Source organism: Brienomyrus brachyistius, unplaced genomic scaffold, assembly GCF_023856365.1.
Source record: "Brienomyrus brachyistius isolate T26 unplaced genomic scaffold, BBRACH_0.4 scaffold33, whole genome shotgun sequence".
Classification (NCBI taxonomy): domain Eukaryota; kingdom Metazoa; phylum Chordata; class Actinopteri; order Osteoglossiformes; family Mormyridae; genus Brienomyrus; species Brienomyrus brachyistius.
This window is the reverse complement of record NW_026042308.1, coordinates 2,280,920-2,300,380: the sequence shown is the minus strand read 5'-3', so window position 1 is coordinate 2,300,380 and position 19,461 is coordinate 2,280,920. Positions and strand designations below refer to the sequence as shown.

Here is a 19,461-nt window from a genome sequence, read left to right as displayed (position 1 = left end):
ATATCAATTTATCTGAGTCAGACAGATAAGTGGGGGCAGAGGAGTAAAGGTGCATGGGCACGTGCCCCCTCTGTCTGAAGGAGGAGCATCCAGACATACAGTGGGCTGGGGGTGGCAAGGGTGCCTGGGCACCTGCCTGTTCTGTCTGACGGGGGCATAACCAGACCTATTACAGTGGGGTGGGGATGGCAAGGCTGCCTGGGCACCTGCCCGTTCTGTCTGATGGGGGCATAACCAGACCTTTTACAGTGTGGTGGGGGTGGCAAGGCTGCCTAGGCATCTGCCCCTTCTGTCCGACTGGGGAGTAACCAGGCCTTTTTCAGTGGGGTGGGGGTGGAAAGGGTGCCTGGGCACCTGCCTGTTCTGTCTGATGGGGGTATAACCAGACCTATTACAGTAGGGTGGGGGTGGCAAGGCTGCCTGGGAACCTGCCCGTTCTGTCTGACGGGGGCATAACCAGACCTTTTACAGTGGGTGAGGGTGGCAAGTCTGTCTGGGCACCTGCCCGTCCTGTCTGAGGGGGGCATAAGCAGACCTTTTACAGTGGGTGGGGGTGGCAAGGGTGCCTGGGCACCTGCCTGTCCTGTCTGAGGGGTGCATAACCAGACCTTTTACAGTGGGGAGGGGGTGGCAAGAGTGTTTGGGCACATGCCTTTTCTGACTGACGGGTGTATAACAAGACATTTTTCAGTGGGGTGGGGGTGGCAAGAGTGCCTGGGCACCTGTCCTTCTGTCCTACGGGGGCATAAACAGAGCTTTTACAGTGGGGTGGGGATGGCAAGGCAGCTTGGGCACCTGTCCGTCCTGTCTGACGGGGGCATAACCAGACCTTTTACAGTGGGGTGGGGGTGGCAAGGGTGCCTGGGCACCTGCCCGTCCTGTCTGCGGGGGGCATAACCAGACCATTTACAGTTGGGTGGGGGTGGCAAGGGTGCCTGGGCACCTGTCCGTTCTGTCTGACGGGGGAGTAACCAGACCTTTTTCAGTGGGGTGGGGGTGGGAAGGCTGCCTGGGCACCTGACCGTTCTGTCCTACGGGGGAGTAGCCAGACCTTTTATAGTGGAGTGGGGGGGTAAGGCTGCTTGGGCACCTGTCCGTCCTGTCTGACGGGGGCATAACCAGACCTTTTACAGTGGGGTGGGGGGTGGCAAGGGTGCCTGGGCACCTGCCTATTCTGTCCGACAGGGGAGCAACCAGACCTTTTACAGTGGGGTGGGGGTGGCAAGGCTGCCTGGGCACCTGCCCGTCCTGTCTGAGAGGGGAGTAACCAGACCATTTTCAGTGGGGTGGGGGTGGCAAGGCTGCCTGGGCACCTGCCCGTTCTGTCCGATGGGGGAGCAACCAGACCTTTTACAGTGGGGTGGGGGTGGCAAGGCTGCCTGGGCACCTGCCCGTCCTGTCTGAGAGGGGAGTAACCAGACCTTTTACAGTGGGTTGGGGGTGGGAAGGTTGCCTGGGCACCTGCCCGATCTGTCTGAGGGGTGCATAACCAGACCTTTTACAGTGGGGAGGGGGTGGCAAGAGTGTTTGGGCACATGCCTTTTCTGTCTGACGGGTGTATAACAAGACATTTTTTAGTGGGGTGGGGGTGGCAAGAGTGCCTGGGCACCTGCCCGTCTTGTCTGAGGGGGGCATAACCAGACCTTTTACAGTGGGGTGGGGGTGGCAAGGGTGCCTGGGCACCTGCCCGTTCTGTCTGACGGGGGCATAACCAGACCTTTTACAGTGGGGTGGGGGTGGCAAGGCTGACTGGGCACCTGCCCGTTCTGTCTGAGGGGGGCATAACCAGACCTTTCACAGTGGGGTGGGGGTGGAAGGCTGCCTGGGTACCTGCCCGTTCTGTCCTATGGGGGCATAACCAGACCTTTTACAGTGGGGTGGGGGTGGCAAGGCTGACTGGGCACCTGCCCGATCTGTCTGAGGGGGGCATAACCAGACCTTTTACAGTGGGGGGGGGGGGGGTGGCAAGGCTGCCTGGGCACCTGTCCGTTCTGTCTGACTGGGGCATAACCAGACCTTTTACAGTGGGGTGGGGGTGGCAAGGGTACCTGGGAACCTGCCCCTTCTGTCCAACAGGGGAATAATCAGACCTTTTACAATGGGGTAAATTTTACAAAAAAAAAAAAAATATTATTTAATCAAAAACATTAATAATTTTATTTACTTTATTCCACTGAACCAGGACAGTAACAGGACATAATTATATTTTCCAGTGTTTTCTGTGTCTTTTATGTCTCCAGTTAAATGATTATTATACACATTGATTGAGTGTCATTGTGTTTGTTATGTTCAGCTGCAGTAATACAGTTAATTTAACTTAATCCAGCAGACTGTGGTTTCATCATGTTACTCAGTTATGCTTTGGGTGACGCTGAAGCAGGACATTAATAGGACAGAACAGAAAGCCTTTATTGTCACTGTACAGGGAGGGAATATAGTAAACAGACATAAATAGAGGGAAATCCCCCCCCCCCCCCAATCAGGATTACATTTAGTTACATTTTAGTCAGAGAGAAAAAGCATAAAACTATATTTTTCATGTTTATTCAGCTCTATACCACCATGCCGCCCCCAGTACTGTACATTTCAGAGCAAAAAGGATTATGAAGGTTAAAAAGTAGGGATTTTACCCTTTTGCCAGGAGAACCAGCAACACGTCACAGTGACACTGAGGAGTTTCTATAAACCCGAAACCCTGGATAGAGGGACTCAGTGAATGAGGAGGTGAATCTGTGCAGGAGGGTCAGTCCATCAAAGGAGACTCTGTAGAAGGATAGAGCACCAGCCCCCCAGTCCAGATACACTCCTACTCTGCGGGAGCCTGAGGGCCATATGGGTATGAGAGTCTGTTTATTATTGTGCCAGACAGAGTACCTGTGAGTTTCGCCACTCAGACTCCATGACTTGTCATTGTATCCAAGCCAACAGTCCCTCCCTTCTTTCCTCCCGATTCCTTTATAAGTCACTCCTATCCGGACTCCATCTCCATCCCACTCAGCCTCCCAGTAACAGCGGCCAGTCAGACTCTCTCTGCACAGAACTTGGGGGCAGCAGCTGTCAAATCTCTCTGGATGATCAGGATATGGCTGCTCTGCCCCCCCTGTCACCTTCCTGTTCCCCCCTGAGAGAGACAGGAATCTGTTTGCTGTGTTGGGGTCCAGCGTCAGCTGGCAGGAGTCTGTAGGCAGGAGGAAGAATTATTAATCCCATCAGGCCGCCTGTACTTTATGTTTCTGTACGATATAAAAACAGCACAGCTTCCCCTAACGAAGCGGGAACTGAAGCTTATGAAACAGCTCAGGAAATGTCAGAGGGAAGAGCTGCCAAAATGCGGTGCGAGCTAAACTAACAGCTTAATTACTGGGAAATAAATTACAAAGCAGCGACATTCATCAGACATATTAACCACAAAACGGCACCAGAGATCAATACTAAAGTCAGTGTCTTTCCTTCTAACCGTTAAAGCTGTCGCGTGCGGCTTGAAAATGGCCATCAATAACAGAATATTTAAGTAATATTATTACATATTTAAAGCGATATTCAATAAACGTTTGGACCTGGATTCTGATACAAACGATGATTCCGGCGTCGGAGTTGCGATCCATGAGGATCCAGTATTTGTAGCGATTGTCTGACATGGTCTTTAGTTACAGCAAAGCCGGTCTGAATGCATTTCACATGCATCGGCTTATTTCCGTGAAGCATGTCATACTGTATCTACTGATCCGGGAGAAACACTGCAGTGTCAAGCGGGGCGGAATAGGTGGCGAGCAAAGCCGGCAAACTAATGATAATACCGTCTACAAACCATCAATAAAAGCGGATTAAACTACACAGATCGTGCATCATGAAAAACAGAAAGGTTCTCATTAATTCAGAAAAATATTGCTCAGAAAAACAGGATTATTATCTCATTAATTCGGAAAAACAGAACTGATTTTTTTCAGGTGAATGCAATTCGCTTCCATAGAGAACCGCTTACCGCGCGCGTGACTCTAGATGCGGTGCCGCTGCCGCGAGGCGTGAGCCCCGCATCTCGCGCACGCACGCGGCCGCTCTAATCTGTTAACATGGCCGCCGAAATTAAATTTGATATTTTCCGCCACACATCCAATGTATCCACGGTGCAAATTTCTTTTAGCACCATGGATCAGGAGAACTTTTTAATATTCATAAACGAAGCTGTCTGATTAATATTTATAAGATGGGCACTACCTGATTGGCCAGTTAACATCGACATGTTCTGGCAGTTTCTTCTGCCTAAGGCAGGGGTGTCCAAATCCAGTCCTGGGGGGGGGGCAGAGTCCTGTGTAGCTTAGTTCTTTCACTGTCACACCATAAATGATTCAGCTCAAGAGCTGTGTGCTTGTTAGAGCCATAGTAAAGGTAATAGAATATGATGTTGTTTATTTGTAATGTATGATATTATAGGAAGTTTAAGGGAGTGACTGTTTATTTGTAATGTGGAATTTCACTTTAATATTGTTTGCCGGATATGAAGAACTGTCTGACGTCACGAGGTAACTGTCGTAAAATGTCAGTAGTGCTGTATGCGACTGAGGGCGCGACAGTCTTTGACCGTGGCTAAAGGATATTATGTTAATACAGGAAGAACTTTCAGTTGTACTGTTACGTTTATATACTAAAGAGTTAAACGAAGTCTCGCGTCAATTACTTTATTCTCTCAGAAAGATGATCGCGGAATATTAGAACAGCACTAACAGTGCTAATTACCACAAGGAGTTGAATCAGGTGTGTTAAATGAGGGGAAACCCAAAAATGTGCAGGACTCTGGCCCTCCAGGACTGGATTTGGGCTCCCCTGGTTTAAGGGATTCAGTGACCAATCACGATTAAATGAATTGATAGTGTTTTTGGTGATGATTCTGATATTTTGTTTCTCGTTTGGATGTTTGTCTAAAATGACATGAAACTCACCGAAACACAAACATGGAAATCCATCTACACACAGTGCAAACAGCCACACTCATCACAACAATTGTGTGAATACAACCATAACATAGTATTAATGGTATTATTAATAAAAACATGCAAAGACACTTACATTTCTGTAAGCCTGGTCTGGTCCTGCACTCTCCACCGTGATCCACACTATAGGAGAAGCAGAATGACATAGTACTACTGCTGTATTCATTTATTAATTGGTTTCTCTTCTTCACATACATGCATAAGTATCTGTAGCGTGTCAGACACACACTCTGTACTCACTTCAGCTTCTCCAGTTTACAGCTGGGATCCTCCAGTACAGCAGAGAGCAGCTTCACTCCTGAGTCTCCTGGGTGATTGTAGCTCAGGTCCAGCTCTCTCAGGTGTGAGGGGTTTGACCTCAGAGCTGAAGCCAGGGAAGAACAGCCTTCTTCTGTGACTCTACAGCCTGACAGTCTGCAGAAACATGGGAAAAAAATCCACAATAAATAAGATCACCTGACCATTACAAGCATTACTTTTAAGCAACAGTGACTCCTCTAATAAATATTTCAATAATCACACAAAATTAACATCTTTTGAACATTTGATATGAACCTATACTTCTCAGAAGAAGAACCAAATCCAGTTGATATAGAATCATTTAAAAATAATCTAGACTTACCCATATTAACCAATGAAACAGCAGATACCCTTGACTCCAGAGGTGGAGATTTCAGGTCCAGAGAGTACAAATCCAGACTGTATTAGAATGAATTCACGGACGATTACGTCACCCACGTATATGGAATTAATCCTTTTACTGTAATATTCTGGGAGGTCGTAATTGTGGAGTAATTCTGATCGTGTGGAGACTGATCGTCCTGAAGATCAATCGTCCATGATTCACCCAGAATGTCATTGACCATGTTATTCTTTGCCGATCCCCCGCAAACCCTGTCCTGCCATAAAGAACTTCGGCTCATAAAAGAAACCAGGATGCTTATCTGAGCCATTAGATCGGCATGCAGAATGCTTATCTTGGTTTTGGGAGACAGAGGGGGGTCGTTATCTAGCACCCTATGTTGTCGGTAGGGGGGATGGGGAGGCGTTGCGCAAACACCCGGCACCAGGACGCCTATTGTATTTTATTATCACAAGCAGCAACACTCGGACAAAAGGGGGAATTGGATAACACTTTGCCCTGGGGGGAAGGGGTGAGTCTGGCCAGATCACCCCCTGCCCACAGGCAGCACCCAATTTAGTATAAAGGACGGGGAAAACTCAGTACTGACCGGAGCTCAGCCGTGGGATAGAGCGCGCATCGCCCGGCATTTCTCGGGACTCACGTGTTGGTCTCCTGCCAGGACTGAAAAGGGCTCCCCAGTCCATGTGTGAAGGTGGGTGATGATGGCATGCCCGAGTGTAAATAGTTTAGCAGCTGCTTTTGCGTTCGATTGATTAAGGGGATTAATTATCACCGCTTGTGATAATAGTTCGCCTTACTTATTTTTATTGTTGCTTCCTATATATATATATATATATATATATACGTATGATTCATACTATTCTATATCTCTGGTGGTATAATGTTGTCTTGCATTGTTTTTAATTGATATTGATTTTAATGCGAGGTTATCTTGTATCACTTGTATTAAAGTGTTTTTGAGTGAACCTAAGCGTGCCTGTTTGTTCCTTCGAGAGCCCTATATCCCTCTCTCCTCCAATTTTGAGACACAGACCAAGATTTTGTTTCAACAAACCAGTTGAATATATAGAGTCACAGTCACAGAGTACTCAACTGGTTTGTTGAAACAAAATCTTGGTCTGGATTTGTACTCTCTGGACTTAAAATCTCCACCTCTGCTTGATGCACCATTAACATCAGAAAAACTCCATAAGGTCCTCAACCAAATGCCTAACAACCAATTGCCAGACCGGATGGTTACCCTGCAGAAATCTATACACATTTTTGGGACATATTATCTCCAGTCTACAATAGACTGATAAGAGAAATAAAACATGCATCACAAATCCCATCATATATGACTGCAGCGACCATTACATTGTTATTGAAACTTGATAAAGACCAAACATAACCCTCCAGTGAGGGTGTGTTGAACCAGTGAGGGGTGAGGAACCAGACGAAGTGCAGCTCAGTAGACGCCTATGAAGAAGATGATTTTGGACCCACAATTTCCCTTGCCCGGACACGGGTCACCGGGGCCCCCCCCCTGGAGCCAGGCCTGGGGGTGGAGCTCGAGGGCGAGCGCCTGGTGGCCAGGCCTACACTCATGGGGCCTGGTCGGGCGCAGCCCGAACAAAGCACGTGGGTCCCCCCTCCAATGGGCTCACCACCCATGGGAGGGGCCATAGGGGTCGGGTGCAATGCAAGCTGGGCGGCGGCCAAAGGCAGGGACCTTGGCGGTCCGATCCTCGGCTGCAGAAGCTGGCTCTAGGGACATGGAATATCACCTCTCTGATGGGGAAGGAGCCTGAGCTGGTGCGCGAGGTTGTGAAGTTCCGGCTAGATATAGTCGGGCTCACCTCGACACACAGCTTGGGCTCTGGAACCAGTCTCCTCGAGGGGGGTTTGACCCTTTTCTACTCTGGAGTTGCCCACGGGGGGAGGCGCCGAGCGGGGGTGGGCATACTTATTGCCCCCTGGCTGGGTGCCTGTACGTTGGGGTTTACCGCAGTGGACGAGAGGGTAGCCTCCCTCCGCCTTCGGGTGGGGGGACGGGTCCTGACTGTTGTTTTTGCTTATGCGCCAAACAGCAGTTCAGAATACCCACCCTTCTTGGAGTCCTTGGAAGGGGTGTTGGAGAGCGCTCCTCCTGGGGACTCTCTTGTTCTGCTGGGGGACTTCAATGCTCACGTGGGCAACGACAGTGAGACCTGGAGGGGCGTGATCGGGAGGAACGGCTCCCCCGATCTGAACCCGAGTGGTGCTTTGTTATTGGACTTCTGTGCTCGTCATGGATTGTCCATAATGAACACCATGTTCAAACATAAGGGTGTCCATATGTGCACTTGGCACCAGGACACCCTAGGCCGCAGTTCGATGATCGACTTTGCAGTCGTGTCGTCGGACTTGCGGCCACATGTCTTGAACACTCGGGTGAAGAGAGGGGCAGAGCTGTCAGCTGATCACTTCCTGGTGGTGGGTTGGCTCCGCTGGTGGGGGGGGAAGCCGGCCAGGCCTGGCAGGCCCAAGCTTATAGTGAGGGTCTGCTGGGAATGTCTGGCGGAATCCCCTGTCAGGAGAAGTTTCAACTCCTACCTCCGGCAGAACTTCTCCCATATCCCGGGTGGGTGGCGGGGGACATTGAGTCCGAATGGGCCATGTTCCGTGCCTCCATTGTGGAGGTGGCTGACCGGAGCTGCGGCCGTAAGGTGGTTGGTGCCTGTCGCGGCGGCAATCCCCGAACCCGCTGGTGGACACTGGTGGTGAAGGATGCCGTTAAGCTGAAGAAGGAGTCCTATAGGGCCTTTTTGGCCTGTGGGACTCCAGACGCAGCTGACGGCTAACGGCAGGCCAAGCGGGATGCGGCTTTGGTGGTTGCTGAGGCAAAAACTCGGATATGGGAGGAGTTTGGTGAGGCCATGGAAAATGACTTCCGGATGGCTTCGAGGAGGTTCTGGTCCACCATCCGGCGGTTCAGGGCGGGAAAGCGGTGCAACATCAACAGTGTTTATTGTGGGGATGGTGCGCTGCTGACCTCAACTCGGGACGTGGAGGAATACTTCGAAGACCTTCTCAGTCCCACCGACACGCCTTCCGATATGGAAGCAGAGTGTGGGGACTTGGGGGTGGACTCACCTATCTCTGGGGTGGAGGTCGCTGAGGTGATTAAAAAGCTCCTCGGGGGCCGGGCCCCGGGGGTGGATGAGATTTGCCCAGAGTTCCTCAAGGCTCTGGATGTTGCAGGGCTGTCCTGGTTGACACGCATCTGCGGCATCGCGTGGACATCGGGGGCAGTGCCTCTGGATTGGCAGACCGGGATGGTGGTCCCCCTCTTTAAGAAAGGGGACCGGAGGGTGTGCTCCAACTATAGGGGGATCACACTCCTCAGCCTCCCTGGTAAGGTCTATTCCGGGGTCCGCGAGAGGAGGGTCCGCTGAATTGTCGAACCTCAGATCCAGGAGGAGCAGTGTGGTTTTCGCCCTGGCCGTGGAACAGTGGACCAGCTCTATACTCTCAGCAGGGTTCTGGAGGGTTCATGGGAGTTTTCCCGACCTGTCTACATGTGTTTTGTGGATTTGGAGAAGGCATTCGACTGTGTCCCTCGGGGAGTCCTGTGGGGGGTGCTCCGGAAGTATGGGTTACCGGGCTTCCTTTTAAGGGTGGTTCGGTCCCTGTATGACCGGTGCCAGAGCCTGGTCCGTACGGGCGGCAATAAGTCGGACTCGTTTCTGGTGAGGGTTGGACTCCACCAGGGCTGCCCTTTGTCACCGATTCTGTTCATAGCTTTTATGGACAGAATTTCTAGGCGCAGCCAGGGCGTTGAGGGTGTCTGGTTTGGTGACCTCAGGATAAGTCTCTGCTTTTTGCAGATGATGTGGTTCTGTTGGCTTTATCGGACCGTGACCTTTGGCTCTCACTGGGACAGTTCGCAGCCGAGTGTGAAGCGGCTAGGATGAGGATCAGCACCTCCAAATCCGAGACCATGGTTCTCAGCCGGAAAAGGGTAGAATACTCTCTACGGGTTGGGGATGGGGTCCTTCCCCAAGTGGAGGAGTTTAAGTATCTCGGGGTCTTGTTCACGAGTGGGGGAACAATGGAGCGGGAGGTCGACAGGCGGATCGGTGTGGCGTCAGCAGTCATGCGGGCGCTGCATCGGTCTGTCATGGTGAACAGAGAGCTGAGCCAAAAGGCGAAGCTCTCGATTTACCAGTGGATCTACGTTCCTACCCTCACCTATGGTCATGAGCTATGGGTAGTGACCGAAAGAACGAGATCGCGAGTGCAAGCAGCTGAAATGAGTTTCCTCCGCAGGGTGGCTGGGCTCTCCTTTAGAGATAGGGTGAGGAGCTCAGTCATTCGGGAGGGACTCAGAGTAACTGTAAATGGTTAGCAGTCTTGCCCCTTTGTGTGCCTGTTTCACTGGAGAATTTCCTGTCTAAAGTGCACAGGTTTACTGTTTCCCTGGTTTCTGCTAGAATAACATCACTATTTTTGTTTGTATGTAAATATTAAGATGCAGTTCAACAGGAATCCCTCTGAAAATACAAGACCTACTCTAAGGACCCTCCGCATCGAGGGGAGCCAGATGAGGTGGCTCGGGCATCTGATTAGGATGCCTCCGGGACGCCTCCCTGGGGAGGTGTTCCAGGCATGTCCCACTGGGAGGAGACCCCGGGGAAGACCCAGGACACGCTGGAGAGACTATGTCTCTCGGCTGGCCTGGGAACGCCTCGGGATCCCCCCAGAGGAGCTGGATGAAGTTGGGGGGGAGAGGGAAGTCTGGGCCTCCCTGCTGAGACTGCTGCCCCCGCGACCCGACCCCGGATTAAGTGGAAGATGATGGATGGATGGATGGACAACCTTCCAGTTATGGGCCATTACAGTGTTATTGACACCTGCTAATGACCCAACACAACCCTCCAGTTACCCGCCATTACAGTGTTACTGACACCTGATAAAGACCCAACACAACCCTCCAGTTACCGGCCATTACAGTGTTACTGAGACCTGATAAGGACCCAACACAACCCTCCAGTTACCCGCCATTACAGTGTTATTGAGACCTGATGAAGATCCAACACAACCCTCCAGTTTCCGGCCATTACAGTGTTATTGAGACCTGATGAAGACCCAACACAACCCTCCAGTTTCCGGCCATTACAGTATTATTGAGACCTGATGAAGACCCAACACAAGCCTCCAGTTACCAGCCACTACAGTTTTATTGACACCTGATAAAGACCCAACACAAGCCTCCAGTTACCCGTCATTACAGTGTTATTGACACCTGATAAAGAGCCAACACAACCCTCCAGTTACCCGCCATTACAGTGCAATTGAAACCTGATAAAGACCAAACACAACCCTCTAGTTATTGGCCATTACAGTGTTATTTACAGCTGATAAAGACCCAACACAGCCAACCTTCCAGTTACCCGCCACTCTCACTAATGAATACAGACTTGAAAATCATTACAAAAGCTCTCGCCACTCAGTTACAGACAGTCATTCCTACTATCCATCAATCCATCCTGATCAGACAGACTTCAAGACAAGACATGCCTCAGACAACATCCATAGATTATTTAATTTAGTTAATGCTGCTCAGCATACCCATACTAAAACCATGATTACATCATTAGATGCAGAAACGGCATATGACAGTCAGTTGGACATTCCTCTTTAATACACTGCATAGATTTGGCTTCGGAGAGTCGTTCACCCACTGGGTTAAAATACTGTACACCTCAGCCAAAGCTACAGTGTCACAGATGGGATCACATCACCTGCATTCACACTCCGACGGGGAAGACGGCCTGCATGCCCACTCTCTCCTTCACTGTTTGCCATCTTCATAGAAACACTTGCGGCAGCAATACGACAGAACAGTGAAATAAATGGAATTCATACTAATAACTCAACACAAAATTAGTATCTATGCAGATGATATCTTGCTGTTTTTACAAAACCCTCAACCCTCAATATATGAAATTTTAATTTTATTAATACCTTTTCATATCTATCAACCTACACATTAAACTGGAAAAAAAACATAATATTCTCACTGTCTGAAGATGCCTGGGATTCAGCTGATTATGACTATTTCACACCGGAAATATCCGGTACTTGGGTATCTACATCTCCCACAGGCTGCCAGACTTGGTTACCCTGAACTACACCCCCTTACTCAAAACATTAGATGAGTCTCCCACTCTCATGAATAGGACCTATTTCAGCAATGAAAATAAAATTACTCCTCCAGAATAATTTCAGAAAAATTCTTTCAAACTCTTAACTCATTAATGTCACATTTTTACTGGAAAAACAAAAACGCAAAATCAAACATTCCACATTACAGAAAAGTAAATCTCTAGGTGGATTACAAGCTCATTTTTCTTCATTATTACTTAGCAAATCAACTGCAAGACATAACTAAATGGTCACACTACAGTAGTAACAGAAGCTCATGGTTACAGCAGGAGCAGCTGTACTGTAAAAATCTCAGACATGCAGACTTACTCAAAATGTCATTAAAGAAACAAAACTGCTTTAACAACACAGTGCTGCCATTTCCACAGCACTGACAGCCCAGTGGAAAGCCATTAAAATCACTAACTGTACTCTCATACCCTGTAAATACACGCCAATCTGGAATAATCTGGACTTCCTACTTCACAATATCACTATTCACTATCACTCACGGGAACAGAAAGGGATTACACATCTCCACCTCCTTTTCAGTAACAGTCATTTCATGACATTCAAAGACTTAATCCATAAATACGAGTTGAGAATATGCAATTTTTCTAATATTTACTAACTGAATCCAGCATCAAAACCAAAATGAACCTCACACATAATACACTGAATCCTCCTCAGATGAGACAACATTCTGCAACTTAAAAATAAAAATAAACTAACCTCTAGAATATATAATCCTCCATCTGTGACAGATACTTTGATATTTGTACCAAAATTTGATTGGAATAAGGACCTTATCTTTTTCCCCAGCTCTGATTTATGGATGGACGTCTGCAACAACATATTCACAGTGAAAAATACTGGCCTTCAGTTCAGTACAAAGTAATTCACATAAAATACTCAATATAAAAAGTAGTCAGTACTGATACCTGCTCACAGTGTACAAGGGGTGTCACAGATAATTATCTGCATGCTATATGGGCCTGTATACCTGTTCACAGTGTACAATGAGTGTCACAGATAATCGTCTACATGCTCTGTTGGCCTGTATACCTGCTCACAGTGCACCGTGGGTGTCACAGATAATTATCTGCATGCTCTGTGGGCCTGTATACCTGCTCACAGTGCACCATGGGTGTCACAGATGATTATCTGCATGCTATATGGGCCTGTATACCTGTTCACAGTGTACAATGAGTGTCACAGATAATTATCTGCATGCTCTGTTTTCCTGAATACCTGCTCACAGTGTACAACGGGTGTCACAGGTAATTATCTGCATGCTCTGTTGGCCTGTATACCTGCTCACAGTGTACAATGGGTGTCACAGATAATTATCTGCATGCTCTGTGGGCCTGTATACCTGCTCACAGTGCACCATGGGTGTCACAGATAATTATCTGCATGCTCTGTGGGCCTGTATACCTGCTCACAGTGCACCATGGGTGTCACAGGTAATTATCTGCATGCTCTCTTGGCCTGTATACCTGCTCACAGTGCACCATGGGTGTCACAGATAATTATCTGCATGCTCTGTGGGCCTGTATACCTGCTCACAGTGCACCACGGGTGTCACAGATAATTATCTGCATGCTCTGTGGGCCTGTATACCTGCTCACAGTGCACCATGGGTGTCACAGGTAAGTATCTGCATGCTCTGTTGGCCTGTATACCTGCTCACAGTGTACAATGGGTGTCACAGATAATTATCTGCATGCTCTGTTTTCCTGAATACCTGCTCACAGTGTACAACGGGTGTCACAGGTAATTATCTGCATGCTCTGTTGGCCTGTATACCTGCTCACATTGCACCATGGGTGTCAGATAATTATCTGCATGGTCTGTTGGCCTGTATACCTGCTCACAGTGTACAATGGGTGTCACAGATAATTATCTGCATGCTCTGTTGGCCTGTATACCTGCTCACAGTGTACAATGGGTGTCACAGATAATTATCTGCATGCTCTGTTGGCCTGTATACCTGCTCACAGTGCACCATGGGTGTCACAGGTAATTACTGTATGTTCTCTATAGGTGAAAGATCTGGACTGCAGACAGGCAAATTCAGCACCCGGACTCTTCTCCCACGAAGCCCTGCTGTTGTAATATCTGCAGTATGTGGTTTTGTATTGTCCTGCTGAAATACACAAGGCCTTCCCTGAAACAGACGTCCTCTGGAGGGGAGAATATGTTGCTCTAAAACCTTTATATACCTTTCAGCATTCATAGTTCCTTCCAAAACACGCAAGCTGCCCATACCGTATGCACTTATGCACCCCCATACCATCAGAGATGCTGGACTTTGAACTGAACGCTGATAACACGCTGGAAGGTCTCCCTCCTCTTTAGCCCGGAGGACACGGCGCCCTTCATTACCAACAAGAATGTCACATTTGGACTCATATGACCATAGACCACTTTCCCACTTTGAAACAGTCCATTTCAAATGAGTCTTGGCCCACAGGACACGACGGCGCTTCTGGACCATGTTCAGATATGGCTTCCTTTTTGCATGATAGAGCTTTAGCTGGCATCTGCAGATGGCACGGCGGACTGTGTCTTTTAATGATGTTATTTACTGTAGATGACGAGATTAGCCAATCCTTTGCAATTTCACATTGAAGAACATTGTTTTTAAAGTATCCCACAATCTTTTTATTCACTCTTACACAGATTGGAGAGCCTCTGCCCATCTTTACTTCTGAGAGACTCTGCCTCTCTGACATCCCTTTTAATGCTAATCAGGTTACAGACCTGATATCATTTAACTTAATTAGTTGCTAGATGTTCTCCCAACTGAATCTTTTTAAACTTTCTTGCTTTTTCAGCCATTTGTTGCCCCTGTACCGACTTTTTTGGGACATGTAGCAGGCATTGATTTTAAAATGAGCTCATTTACTGGATAAAGGTGTACAATTTCCCAGTTTGAACATTTGTTGTGTTATCTATGTTCTGTTAGGAATAAAATATAGGCTCATGTGATTTGAAAGTCTTTTAGTTGTCATTTCATTCAAATTTAAAGAACTTTTCTGGAATTCGTGTTGTTTGTATGTTTGCTGATGTTTGCAGCAAACTATTTTGTGGATAAAAGCTGCCTCAACGTCCCCCCCTTCTTACGTTTTTGCTGTTATTTTTATTAATTATTATTATTACTGTTTGATTCATGTATTGTATGTTTCACCCATTACTGATATGTGAGAAAGTGTGTCTGTGTATGTATGTACACTCACCGGCCACTTTATTAGGTACACCTTGCTAGTACCGGGTTGGACCCCCTTTTGCCTTCAGAACTGCCATAATTCTTCGTGGCATAGATTGAACAAGATACTGGAAACATTCCTCAGAGATTTTGGTCCATATTGACATGATAGCATCACGCAATTGCTGCATATTTGTTGGCTGCACATCCATGATACGAATCTCCCATTCCACCACATCCCAAAGGTGCTCTATTGGATTGAGATCTGGTGACTGTGGAGGCCATTTGAGTACAGTGAACTCATTGTCATGTTCAAGAAACCAGTCTGATATGATTCGAGCTTTATGACATGGTGCATTATCCTGCTGGAAGTAGCCATCAGAAGATGGGTACACTGTGGTCATAAAGGGATGGACATGGTCAGCAACAATACTCAGCTTGGCTGTGGCGTTGCAATGATGATCAATTAGTACTAAGGGGCCCAAAATGTGCCAAGAAAATGTCCCCCACACCATTACACCACCAGCCTGAACCGTTGATACAAGGCAGGATGAATCCATGCTTTCATGTTGTTGACGCCAAATTCTGACCCTACCATCCGAATGACGCAGCAGAAATCCAATCCAATTTTTCCAATCTTCTATTGTCCAATTTCGGTGAGCCTATGCGAATTGTAGCCTCAGTTTCCTGTTCTTGCTGACAGGAGTGGCACTCGGTGTGGTCTTCTGCTGCTGTAGCCCACCTGCCTCAAGGTTCGACGTGTTGTGCATTCGGAGATGCTCTTCTGCATACCTTGGTTGTAACGAGTGGTTATTTGAGTTACTGTTGCCTTTCTATCAGCTCGAACCACTCTGGCCATTCTCCTCTGACATCAACAAGGCATTTTCACCCAGAGAACTGCCGCTTGCTGGATGTTTTCCCTTTTTCGGACCATTCCCTGTAAACCCTAGAGATGGTTGTGCGTGACAATCCCAGAAGATAAGCAGTTTCTGCAATACTCAGACCAGCCCGTCAGGCACCAACAAGCATGCCACGTGCAAAGTCAGTTAAATCACCTTTCTTCCCCATTTTGAAGCTCGGTTTGAACTGCAGCGGTTCGTCTTGACCATGTCAACATGCCTAAATGCATTGAGTTGCCACCATGTGATTGGCTAATCAGTAATTTGCGTCAACCAGCAGTTGGACAGGTGTGCTTAAAAAAGTGACCGGTGAGTGTATGTATGTATCAGAATATCCATCCATCCATCCATTTTCCAAACCGCTTATCCTACTGGTTCGTGGAGGGTCCGGAGCCTATCCCGGGAGCAATGGGCATGAGGCAGGGAACAACCCAGGATGGGGGGCCAGCCCATCGCAGGGCACACTCACACACCATTCACTCACACATGCACACCTATGGGCAATTTAGCAACTCCAATGAGCCTCAGCATATTTTTGGACTGTGGGGGGAAACCGGAGTACCTGGAGGAAACCCCACGACGACATGGGGAGAACATGCAAACTCCACACACATGTGACCCAGGCGGAGACTCGAACCCGAATCCCAGAGGTGTGAGGCAACAGTGCTAACCACTGCACCACCTGCCGCCCCATATCAAAATATATGTGTAATAATTTTTTCATTTGCTAATTTCTTTTTGACAATTACGGCTCCTATCATCCACAACCATCATATATAAATACAATCCTGTCTCTGTTTTATTTCCATCTTTGCATTTTTCTCCTTTTCTTTTCCTCACCCCTCTACAACTCCTCACATTAAATATTGACTTCACTCGCCCCCCCAGTCCTGCCACTTACACTAGCCCCTAGTTTGGTTCTTTTCCCCTGTGCCTTTGGGTGGGGCAGGTCACCTAATGCACTGGGGGTGGGGTGTCACAGACACTCTCATACACACATACCCTGTCACAGACACTCTCACACACACGTATCCTGTCACAGACACTCTCACACACGCGTATCCTGCCACAGACTCTCTCACACACACGTACCCTTCCACAGACACTCTGACACACGCGTACCCTGCCGCAGACACTCTCACACACGCGTACCCTGCCGCAGACACTCTCACACACGCGTACCCTGCCGCAGACACTCTCACACACGCGTACCCTGCCGCAGACACTCTCACACACGCGTGCCCTGCTGCAGACACTCTCACACACGAGTATCCTGTCACAGGCACTCTCACACACGCGTATCCTGTCACAGACACTCTCACACACGCGTACCCTGCCGCAGACACTCTCACACACGCGTATCCTGCCACAGACACTCTCACACACGCGTATCCTGTCACAGACACTCTCACACACGCGTACCCTGCCGCAGGCACTCTCACACAAGCGCACCCTGCCGCAGACACTCTCACACACGCGTATCCTGTCACAGACACTCTCACACACGCGTATCCTGCCACAGACTCTCTCACACACACGTACCCTGCCACAGACACTCTCACACACGCGTACCCTGCCGCAGACACTCTCACACACGCGTACCCTGCCGCAGACACTCTCACACACGCGTGCCCTGCTGCAGACACTCTCACACACGAGTATCCTGTCACAGGCACTCTCACACACGCGTATCCTGTCACAGACACTCTCACACATGCGTACCCTGCCGCAGGCACTCTCACACAAGCGCACCCTGCCGCAGACACTCTCACACACACGTACCCTGCCGCAGACACTCTCACACACACGTACCCTGCCGCAGACACTCTCACACACGCGTACCCTGCCGCAGACACTCTCACACACGCGTACCCTGCCGCAGACACTCTCACACACACGTACCCTGCCGCAGACACTCTCACACACGCGTACCCTGTCGCAGACACTCTCACACACGCGTATCCTGTCGCAGACACTCTCACACACGCGTATCCTGTCACAGACACTCTCACACACGCGTACCCTGCCACAGACTCTCTCACACACGCGTACCCTGCCGCAGACACTCTCACACAAGCGCACCCTGTCACAGACACTCTCACACACACGTACCCTGCCGCAGACACTCTCACACACGCGTACCCTGCCGCAGGCACTCTCACACAAGTGCACCCTGCCGCAGACACTCTCGCACACACGTACCCTGCCGCAGACACTCTCGCACACACGTACCCTGCCGCAGACACTCTCACACACGCGTATCCTGCCACAGACACTCTCACACACGCGTATCCTGTCACAGACACTCTCACACACGCGTACCCTGCCGCAGGCACTCTCACACAAGCGCACCCTGCCGCAGACACTCTCACACACGCGTATCCTGTCACAGACACTCTCACACACGCGTATCCTGCCACAGACTCTCTCACACACACGTACCCTGCCACAGACACTCTCACACACGCGTACCCTGCCGCAGACACTCTCACACACGCGTACCCTGCCGCAGACACTCTCACACACGCGTGCCCTGCTGCAGACACTCTCACACACGAGTATCCTGTCACAGGCACTCTCACACACGCGTATCCTGTCACAGACACTCTCACACACGCGTACCCTGCCGCAGGCACTCTCACACAAGCGCACCCTGGCGCAGACACTCTCACACACACGTACCCTGCCGCAGACACTCTCACACACGCGTACCCTGCCGCAGACACTCTCACACACGCGTACCCTGCCGCAGACACTCTCACACACGCGTACCCTGCCGCAGACACTCTCACACACACGTACCCTGCCGCAGACACTCTCACACACGCGTACCCTGCCGCAGACACTCTCACACACGCGTACCCTGTCGCAGACACTCTCACACACGCGTATCCTGTCACAGACACTCTCACACACGCGTATCCTGTCACAGACACTCTCACACACGCGTACCCTGCCACAGACTCTCTCACACACGCGTACCCTGCCGCAGACACTCTCACACAAGCGCACCCTGTCACAGACACTCTCACACACACGTACCCTGCCGCAGACACTCTCACACACGCGTACCCTGCCGCAGGCACTCTCACACAAGTGCACCCTGCCGCAGACACTCTCGCACACACGTACCCTGCCGCAGACACTCTCGCACACACGTACCCTGCCGCAGACACTCTTCCACACACGTACCCTGTCACAGACACTCTCACACACACGTACCCTGTCACAGACACTCTCGCACACACGTACCCTGCCGCAGACGCTTTCACACACACGTACCCTGCCGCAGACACACACTCTCACACACACTCCATTATATGCGAGTCCGCTATATCCAATGCTTTTTATGCATATTCTTAAAGGTGCACAACTGGCAGACCTCGTCTGTTATAGACGATATTCCATTATAATGGGATTATACTGCACCTCCAACTCCACCTAGCAGACATACCTATGAGGGGATTGAGGTATGGACTGATTCTGATTGTGTTTGGACTAAACACCCCGGGATTCAATTACATCGTCCACCGTGATTCACCCACATTA

The 19,461-nt window shown here is 49.4% G+C and overlaps 1 protein-coding gene and 1 long non-coding RNA gene across 2 annotated transcripts in view; one reads left to right on the top strand and one right to left on the bottom strand.

Moving 5' to 3' along the window:
- Window positions 1–19,461, bottom strand: part of LOC125721466 (NACHT, LRR and PYD domains-containing protein 3-like) — a 233,140-nt gene that overhangs the window by 178,081 nt on the left and 35,598 nt on the right. Inside the window, exons 10-12 of the mRNA XM_048997391.1 lie at window positions 5,229–5,345; window positions 5,065–5,111; window positions 3,108–3,178 (exon numbers count right to left, since the gene is read on the bottom strand). Coding sequence (XP_048853348.1) covers window positions 3,108–3,178; window positions 5,065–5,111; window positions 5,229–5,345 — 235 coding nt within the window. The remainder of the gene's footprint in view (window positions 1–3,107; window positions 3,179–5,064; window positions 5,112–5,228; window positions 5,346–19,461) is intronic.
- On the top strand, window positions 13,162–13,753 carry LOC125721524 (uncharacterized). The gene is made up of 3 exons (XR_007385801.1): window positions 13,162–13,268; window positions 13,393–13,454; window positions 13,701–13,753. It is a non-coding gene; the product is annotated as an uncharacterized LOC125721524 (long non-coding RNA).